Source organism: Palaemon carinicauda, chromosome 22 (assembly GCF_036898095.1).
Source record: "Palaemon carinicauda isolate YSFRI2023 chromosome 22, ASM3689809v2, whole genome shotgun sequence".
NCBI lineage: Eukaryota > Metazoa > Arthropoda > Malacostraca > Decapoda > Palaemonidae > Palaemon > Palaemon carinicauda.
Window position 1 is genome coordinate 62,935,948 of NC_090746.1, and position 10,300 is coordinate 62,946,247.

Here is a 10,300-nt window from a genome sequence, read left to right on the forward strand (position 1 = left end):
ACGGTGTGAGAGCGCCTTCTGCAGCGTTCGGCGCCCTGATTTCTACGGCCACCTGGCGTGCCAAACCCACGCCAGCTTCTCCATCTCCCAAGGGAATCTTCGCTACTGGGACCCGCAGGTTTGCACTGTCTGCAAGAACCTGCTCCATGAGGCGTTCGACGACCCCCCATTAGTGGAGGCCAGGGACGTCGCCCGAGAGAAACTGCGCAAATGGGTGCGTGGTTTCCAAAAGAACGCTACAGGGCCCTATCTCCCAAATGAGAAAATGAGAGCTTTGCTCTTCCCAAAGGCGTCTGCGGATGCCGTCATTCTCAAGGCTGAGATCCCCTGCGTCCAACTGACGGTCGAACCGGACGTTTCGGACGCACTCCAAGACTGTCATCTTGATGAAGTGGAGAGAATGTCTGAAGTGTCGGTCACCACCGAAAGGACCCTGATGGCCGACGGTCAAGAAGAGGAGGAGCCTGTGGAGATTCCCGACTCCGAGGTCGAGGTCGCCCGCGCCCCCTCTGTTTCTTCCATTGCTGTATCGGAACCCATCCCCTCTACTTCCGCCAATCCTATACCTGCAGTGGTGGGCACCCAGGATAGCCTCCAAGCCTTGGTGGCACTCCTGGATGAGAGGTTCCGTCAGGGACATGCGGACCTTAAGAGGGAGATCCTCCGTCTGTCGAAACAAACGACGAAGAAGATCAGTGTTAAGGATCTTCCCCTCTGGCCGGTGACCAACCCTTGTAGGCATGCAGAACACATGTCCATCACGAGCGCACAGATCTTCATTAATGATAAACTATGTGCCGTCCCCCTTGAAGAGGTGGAGTTCTGGCCTAGTTTCGAAGCTTACCCGGACTGTTACATCCGTCTCAAGTCCGAGCCAGTCTCCAAGGAGGAGACCGAGCCTAAAGAGGTCATTGTCTTTGACCATGCTAAGGCTCAAGCTATTCTGGCTGGCTGCCTCAAGAGCAAGGGCTACACCAACTCCAAGGTGCCGGCCCTAAGCAAGAAACACCCATCCTTTCTTGCTCCTGCCACCATGGTCTTCGTTTTTGCTGAAAAGTCCTTGCTGGCAGTGTTGAAGGCAGTGGAGGAAGGGAAACCCTGCCCTACATTGGAGGAATGTAGACCCCTCTCCCTCGCCCTCCCTCCCGACGACAAGATCTGGAAAGACATCCAGTTAACTTTCTCGGTAGGAAAGTTGGAGGCTGACGTCGCGGAACGGCAGTTTAACGAGAACCTCCCCAAGCTTACCGAGTACCTTCTGCGTCGGGAGCAAGACACAAAAGAGAGGCTAGCTGCCTCCCTGTCTCACCAAGTGCAGCTTGAGACAATGGCTGGGTACACTCGGGTCCCAGACTTCTACATGGTTCTTGCTAAGTCCAACCTTGCCACCTTGACGAAGGACTTCTATAGCTTCATCAAGGCCCGGAGAGCCTGTAGAGAATTCGTGTTTGCGGATGCCACCGTCAAACACGAACCCCGGAAACTGATTTCCTCCAACATTTGGGAGAAAAACCTCTTTCCTGAAGACCTCGTGAAGGAGATCGTTGACAAAGCCGCCACCGAGAACCGAAACCTTCTCAACAAGTGGGGCATGTCAAGAAAGAGGAAATCTTCTCAGGATGAGGGCCCCAAACCTAAGAAGTCGAACAAGCCCCAACACCAGCAGCGTCAGGCTAAATGCCAGTTTCCGGCACTCGCTACTCCCCAGTTGGTGGCTCAGCCACAACAGACCTTTCAGCTGGTCCCTCAGCCAGTGGTGGCTCAGTCACCAGTCTTTACACCAGCCTACGAAAGGCAGTCTACTACCTTTCGCCCCAAAGGTAGAGGCTCCGGCAAAGACTCCTCTCGACGTCCATCTAGAGGGAGAGGAGGAAGGGGAACAGGCGGCCGAGTAGGAAAACCCTCGGGAAACCAGAAGCAATGAAATGCTTCCGGTGGGAGGAAGACTCCGCCAATTTCAGGATCGTTGGACCTTCGATCCTTGGGCTCACAGCATCATCTAGAATGGACTAGGGTGGAGCTGGGTAACACCACCTCCAACCTTCCACCAATTCTTCCAACACTCCACCCCTGTCTTGGAAGAATACATCCTAGAACTCTTGAACAAGAAGGTGATCAAGAGGGTAAAGTCCACCAGGTTCCAGGGAAGACTATTCTGTGTTCCCAAGAAAGACTCCAACAAACTCCGAGTCATTCTGGTCTTGTCCCATCTCAACAAGTTCATAGCGAACAACAAATTCAAGATGCTGACTCTTCACAATATAAGAGCCCTACTACCCCGCAAGGCATACACAGTCTCAATAGTCTTGGCGGACGCCTACTAGCACATTCCAATGAATCACCAGGCTTCCTCCTACCTAGGATTCAAGCTTCAAAGAAGGCAGTACACCTTCAGGGCCATGCCCTTCGGACTCAACATAGCTCCAAGGATCTTCACGAAGCTCGCAGACACGATCGTCCAACAGCTACGCCTACAAGGCATCCAGGTGATGGCTTACCTAGACGACTGGCTGGTTTGGGCAGCATCCTCAGAAGAATGCTCGCGTGCTTCCAGAAAGGTGACCCAGTTCCTGGAACATCTGGGTTTCAAAATCAACACCAAAAAGTCTCGACTGTCTCCAGCTCAGAAGTTCCAATGGCTGGGAATCCATTGGAACCTTCAGTCACACCGTCTTTCCATCCCTCTGAAGAAAAGGAAGGAAATAGCGGGATCTGTCAAGAGACTCCTAAAATCCAAACGGATTTCAAGACGACAACAGGAACAGGTGCTCAGCTCCCTCCAGTTTGCCTCAGTGACAGACCCAGTGCATCGGGAGTCTGGAGAAGATACGCATCCATTGCTCGAAGAGATCTCAAGAGACCTCTACCAACCAGGCTTCGCTCACTCCTAAAACCATGGTTGGAGGCGAAGAACCTGAGAAGATCAGTTCCCCTTCAACCACCGCCTCCATCGGTCGTTATCCACACGGATGCTTCGCTAGAAGGATGGGGGGGGGGGTCACTCCCATCAACGACAAGTTCAAGGAACATGGTCTCCCCTATTCAAGACGTTTCACATCAACATCTTGGAGGCCATGGCGGTACTTCTTACTCTGAAGAAACTGTCTCCACGTCCCTCAATCCACATCCGTCTAACTCTGGACAGAGCCATTGTGGTCAGATGTCTCAACCGTCAAGGCTCAAGATCGCCCCAACTCAACCAAGTGTTACTGCCCATCTTCTGCCTAGCGGACAAGAAAAGATGGCACCTCTCAGCAGTTCACCTACAAGGATTCCGCAATGTGATGGCGGACGCTCTATCGAGGACAACCCCAATAGAGTCGGAATGGTCCCTAGACACAGACTCATTCTCCTTCATCTCCCGTCAAGTCCCGGAACTGCAGATCAACCTCTTCGCGACGAGAGACAACAAACAACTTCCTCTTTACACGGCCCCATACGAGGACCCCAGAGCGGAAGCGGTGGACGCCATGTCCCTGGATTGGAACAGATGGTCCAAGATTTACCTGTTCCCTCCACCCAACCTTCTGCTGAAAGTCCTCACCAAACTGAGAACCTTCAAAGGAACAGCAGCCCTAGTGGCACCCAAGTGGCCCCGGAGCAACTGGTTCCCTCTAATCTTGGAGTTACAACCTAAGCTGATTCCTCTGCTGGACCCAGTTCTCTCCCAGCAGGTTCAGAAGTCGACTGTCTTCGCTTCATCAAAGACAACCCGAGACCTTCATCTCATGATTTTCTCTCCCTATCCATGAAGAAGAGGTTTGGGATCTCGAAGAAATGTTTAGACTTCCTAGAGGAATACAAAACAAAGTCTACCAGAAGGCAATACGAGTCATCCTGGAAGAAATGGGTGTCCTTCGTCAAGGCTAAAAATCGTACAGAAATCTCTCTAGACTTTTGTCTGTCCTTCTTCATTCACCTTCATGGACAAGGCTTGGCAGCCAACACGATTTCCACTTGCAAATCGGCCTTGACAAGACCATTACTTTATGCCTTCCAGATAGACCTGTCTAACGACATCTTTAACAAGCTGCCAAAGGCATGTGCTAGACTCCGTCCTGCACCCCCACCGAGACCCATCTCCTGGTCTCTTGAAAAGGTGCTCCATTTTGCCTCCAGTCTGGACAATGAGTCTTGCCCTTTGAAAGATTTGACTCAAAAAGTTATTTTCCTTTTTGCTCTTGCCTCGGGAGCCCGAGTCAGTGAAATTGTGGCCTTATCTAGAGAAGAGGGGCAGATACAGTTCGCCGAGACAGGTGAACTTGCCCTCTTCCCTGACCCAGCGTTTCTCGCCAAGAATGAGCTTCCCACCAAAAGGTGGGGCCCCTGGAGAATCTGCCCTCTGAAGGAAGATGTCTCTCTATGCCCAGTGGAGAGTCTAAAGGTCTATCTTCGTAGAGCTTCAGACTTCGGCAGAGGACAGCTCTTTAAACGAGAAACATCGGGATCTGATTTGTCACTCAAACCACTAAGGGCGAAGATCACCTATTTTATTCGCAGAGCGGATCCTGACAGTACACCCGCATGTCATGATCCCAGGAAAGTCGCCTCTTCCCTGAACTTTTTCCAAGCAATGGATTTCGAAAGTCTTCGATCTTTCACGGGCTGGAAATCCTCAAGAGTGTTTTTCAAACACTATGCGAAGCAGGTGCACGAGTTAAAGCGTTACGTGGTAGCAGCAGGTAGTGTGTTAAAACCTGCTGCTTAGTGCTGCGCAGAACAGCGAGTTATTCGGGACTCTAACTCATTGGGTGCCTGTGTTGACCCTAGGGTGAAACATAGTGATTTAAGTGTCACTTTGTGGCACTAAGAACTGTTCTTCTACAAAGGTGAAGTAACATGGACAAGAACACGTGTGCCACATGTTTTTAACATGAAGTGTATATAAGACTTTCTAGAAAGACTTTATAGTTCCCCTGGAACTTGTGTGTAATGGCAAGTTCTTCCTTTTCAGATTCCACACCTACATCTTTGGATGTCTTTAGTCTATGTTTTAAAATTGCATTTCATTGAAATTTACTTATTTCATGTTAATTCTTAATTTTATTGAATAAAATAGAATTTTTTATTTCCATGTGCGTCTCATTTCGCCCTAATATATGAAATAAAAACACTGTTAGAGAATTTTTATTGTCCTTATTATTTGGATATTATCATAATCTATGTTGTAATATTGCTTCTCCTTGATGCATACTCATCTAGACCAAAGTAATTTGTTCCAACACAATTGTACTTACCTCTTTGATCTTTCCATGAGACCGGCAAGATCTCCTGCTATAGGTGAGTTCCTTTGTCAAGCAAACTTCAAGATGTTCCTTACATCCAAATGAGGACTTCCCTGCCAGGGGGGCAGGAAGCGGTAACATAGTACATGCTTATCTGTCACGGTCTCTGTGGTCATCAGACCAAAGGAATATTGTTTAGAAGTCGAAGGCACTACAAAGGGAAAAAATCCACGATACATTAATTCTCTGGTACACTTCCATCAGGACGTCATGGCTTGAGCCCAAAAAACGGATTTTGAGCGAAGCAAAAAATCTATTTTTGGGTGAGATAGCCATGACGTCCTGATGGACCTGCCCTGGTTCTCTAGTCCGGCCTGTCAGGCCCCTCCCAATCTTATTGTATCATGGAGGCTGGCATATACGCCGGAAGGAATGAGGAAGGCGCGTTTTGGCGGCATCATCCAACATGGCGACCGGATATGATGTCGCCGAGTACCGTAACAGAAACGAAGGAGGAGAGTTTTGTAACGGCTCCTCCCATACTTGCCACACTTCCCCCTCGAAGCGTAAATGCTATGTGGGGTGCAGATAGCTATGTGGCGTGTCAAGCATACGTCCCCTGTTATTATACGATATCCTAAAGGGAAACTTTATGGGTACACGCGCCAGAAGTTAGAATTCTGTGAAACCTTTAGTTTAATTCTTTGGGAATATCTACTGTAGTCATATATACCCTTAGGAAGCTACTGAAGGAACCTTCCATCAGGACGTCATGGCTATGTCACCCATATATATATATATATATATATATATATATATATATATATATATATATATATATATACATATATATATATATATATGTGTGTGTGTGTGTGTGTGTGTATATATATATATATATATATATATAATATATATATATATATATATATATATATATATATATATATATATATATATATATATATATATATATATATATAATGTACGTTTGTATGTATGTACACACAACTCTACAACAACAAATGCAGCAGTTTCAAGTTTACTGCAGGACAATGGCCTCAGCCATGTAAATTCAAGACTGGGGTTTGGCTAGTATTCACCACCACACTGGCTACAGTGGATTGGTTATGGTAAAAGATTTCCGTCTTATGACTCACAGTAAACCAACCTAACCTGTAGTAAGGAATCTTATTCCGTCTTGGGGTGGCCCTTTTGCTGATCATGGAGATACGCAAACCCTTTCACCACGTTAAGGCATGTACACTCAGAAAGGGTATATATATATATATATATATATATATATATATATATATATATATAATATATATATATATATATATATATATATAATAGTAAGCACAAAGACAATGTTGAACAGGCAAAGACTTACCATTGTCGTCAGCTATCTTTTGCCTCTGCTCAGAATGACAATGTCGTATGATTGAAGTTCTGCTGATAAGGAGAATCTCTCTTAGTTCTGCTTAGAACTATCCGCTTTGGTCACTTGTTTGTTTCATGAACATGTGACCACAATCGAAACTAATTAACAAGATGGGGAAGCACTTAATTGGTCCAGGATTAGTATGTGTTTTCATGTAAACAGCAAATGCAATTAGAACTGACTGAAGGGTGCCTGACACACTGAGACCGATCTGACTGAGTCGAGACACATACTCATGGGGGGGGGGGTGCGTTGTTATCGGGGAGTCACCTTGTGTAAGATGGGAGAGGGCGTGATAAAGATAAAGCTACTTCTACGAACGAAATTGGATCGCATACAAAATCTGATTTTCGCTTTTTAACTCTACGAGAGATTTCGTAGTCAGCTTTTTATTGTAAAAAGAAGATAGATGTACAGATAAATACAGACAGACAGGGAGTGAAAATACATCACAATGGATTTTACAACAAACACAGGAAGGAATGTGAATTTGTTTCGTTGTTATGAGAAACGAGTCGTGGTTCCTACGCGTACGACGCTGTGCAACCCTTTAAGAATCTACATATTTATATGCAGTTGAGTAAATCTAATACATCTCTCGTATGAAGAGCTGTAAAATCGGCTGTGAATATAGAAAGATTTCACCTTTCAGTCCTTATATCGAGGTTCCATACGGGGTAGGACCAAGTAAGGCCTTGAAGTAACCAAGGCCGTCTCGAGTTTGACGGGGTAAATGGGCCCGAATCATAGGTGATGCTGGGAGGTGGGGGGGGGGGGGCGAGGTTAGGGAAGGAAGGGTGATTGGTGCATGATTCCTCGTTCATATTCAAAAGCATTTTCTATTTGAACCACACACACACACACACACACACATATATATATATATATATATATATATATATATATATATATATATATATATATATATATATATATATATATATATATATATATATGTGTGTGTGTGTGTGTGTGTGTGTGTGTGTGTGTGTGTGTGTGTGTATATATATATATATATATCATGGTGAAAGGTTCCACGTATCTCCATGATCAGCAAAGTTGTACTAGTCAAGGGCACTTATGCTAGGTTGGTTTGTTGTGAGTGTTTAGACCAAAGTCTCCCACCTTCACCAAACTGCAGGTGGCCAGTGTGGTGATGAAAACTGGCCCAACCCCATACATGAACAAGGACATGTCTGATACCTTTGTCCTGCGGTGGACTAAAAACAGCTGCATTTGTTGATTTTTTTTTTTTTTTTTTTTTTTGTGATTTAATTGGTTCTGATGAAAAATGGCTTTGATTATAAAGATAATGTCACTATGACTGCCAGTATCATTATGTTTATTGTTCAAAGTTGGGGCGAGTGTTTTTATGTTGACCAGGCTGACATGAGTCTTTTTATAGTTAATATATGACATATCTGTTTTGACGTTATTACTGTTTTAGAATGATTTACTATTAATTTGTTCTCATCATTCATTTATTTCCTTATTTCCTTTCCTCACTGGGCTATTTTTCCCTATTGGAGCCCTTGGGCTTACAGCATCTTGCTTTTCCGACTAGGGTTGTAGCTTGGCTAGCAAAAATAATAATAATAATATCACTACAACACGACGTCATGCTCATGTTCAGTGTGCGGTTTGTCAACACTTGACTTAACAGAAGGTGAGGACACTTTCGAAGATTTGAATCGAGCTGGGCCAAGGAAGTTCTTGGCTCTGGGAAGACTGACAGAGTCTTTCTATTCCAAGACAAAATTCTCATTTCCTCAACATATTTTGTGCCTTTATTATTGTATCTGTATCATGTAAGTACATAGAATATGACCAGGGCCTAGAGTTCTCTTGCTTGAGGGTGCACTCAGGCACGCTATTCTATCTTATTTCTCTTCCTCTTTTTTTTTTTTATCTTAATAGAGATCTTATATGAAAGATCTATATTAATGTTATTGTTAAAAAAATTTATTTCAATTGTTCATTACTTCTCTTGTAGTTTATTTATTGTTGCTTTTTCTCATTGGGCTGTTTTTCCCTGCTGTAGCTCTCGGGCTTATAGCATCCTGCTTTTGAAACTGGGGTTTTGGCTTAGCTAATAATAATAATAATAATGATAATAATAATAATATTATTATTATTATTATTATTATTATTATTATTATTATTATTATTATTATTATTATTATTATTATTATTATTATTGCTAAGCTAAAACCCTACTTGGAGAAGCAAGATGCTATAAGCCCAGTGAGGAAAGGCAAAACAGAAAATAAGACATTTTAAGAAGAATGACATTAAAATAAATATGTCCTATATAAACTATAAAAAAAATAACAAAACAAGAGGAAGAGAAACAGGACAGAATAGTGTACTCGAGTGAACCCTCAAGCAAGAGAACTCTAACCCAAGGCAGTTGAAGATCATAGTACAGAGGCTCTGGCACTACCCAAGACTCGAGAACAATGGTTTGATTTTGGGAGTGACTTTCTCCTAGAAGAGCTGCTTAACATGGCTGAAGAGTTTCTGCTACCCTCACCAAGAGGAAAGTGGCCACTGAATAATAATAATAATGATGATGATGATAATTATAATCAAGAATATCATTAATTAACTATCAGCTGTCCATCGTTACTGATGACGACATTGAAAGTTCGTTAATAGCTGTTAAATGTGTTTTGAATACTGTAGCCATTTGCTATGCTGGAAGGACGATACAGTTGCTATTATTATTATTATTATTATTATTATTATTATTATTATTATTATTATTATTATTATTATTATTATTATTATTATTAATAATATTTTTATTATTATTATTATTAGTAGTAGTAGTAGTACTTGCTAAGCCACAACCTTAGTTGGAAAAGCAGGATGCTATAAGCCCAGGAGGCCCCAACTGGGTAAAAAGCCTAGTGAGGAGAGGAAACAAGGAAAAATAAAATATTTTAAGAACAGTAACAACATTTAAATAAATATTTCCCATATAAACTAAAAATTTTTAACAAAACATAAGGAGAAATTTGAAAGAATAGTGTTCCCGAGTGTACCCTCAAGCAAGAGAACTCTACCCCAAGACAGCGGAAGACGGGTTTAGGTCAGGTTATGGAATTTTACATTTCTTTAGGGGCAATGATTTGATTTTCCGTATGAAATTTGTATTGGGAGCTTTTATTAAGGCATACGAAACACGTGACCAAACCAGCTTAGTTTTGTGAGCTGGTTGCTATTTGTGTATCCTGGTTGTTCTAGAATATGTACGAGTGAAATTCGATATTTACTGAAGAACCCCATTATTTTCAGCAAATAGGAGTTGTTAAAAATGTTCCATAGTAAAGAGTTTAGATGTATGCTTCTTTATGTAATTGGATTGTACTGGTTAGTCTCAGGTGTTTAGTCTGGGGAAAAAAAAAAAACCGTAGTCCATAGCTTGCCAAAGGCAAGTGGATCTCGGCTTATTTTATCCAGCATATCTTTGTCGATCTCAAAAGTAGATGGAACGATGCTAACGAGGTATTTTAAAGATAGCACCACCTGCAGCAGCTGTACATCATCATCTGTGAAGATGGGCATATTCTAATTTTGTTCCACATGTTGTACTATGACTAATATTTTTTCTTGTATTCATCAGGAA

The 10,300-nt window shown here is 43.1% G+C and overlaps 1 protein-coding gene across 1 annotated transcript in view; it reads right to left on the bottom strand.

The window, feature by feature from the left end:
* LOC137616486 (tripartite motif-containing protein 59-like) overlaps positions 1–7,046 on the bottom strand; it is a 24,146-nt gene extending 17,100 nt beyond the window's left edge. Inside the window, exon 1 of the mRNA XM_068346297.1 lies at positions 6,619–7,046. Coding sequence (XP_068202398.1) covers positions 6,619–6,621 — 3 coding nt within the window. The 5' untranslated portion in view covers positions 6,622–7,046. The remainder of the gene's footprint in view (positions 1–6,618) is intronic.
* Between the last annotated feature and the right edge of the window lie 3,254 nt (positions 7,047–10,300).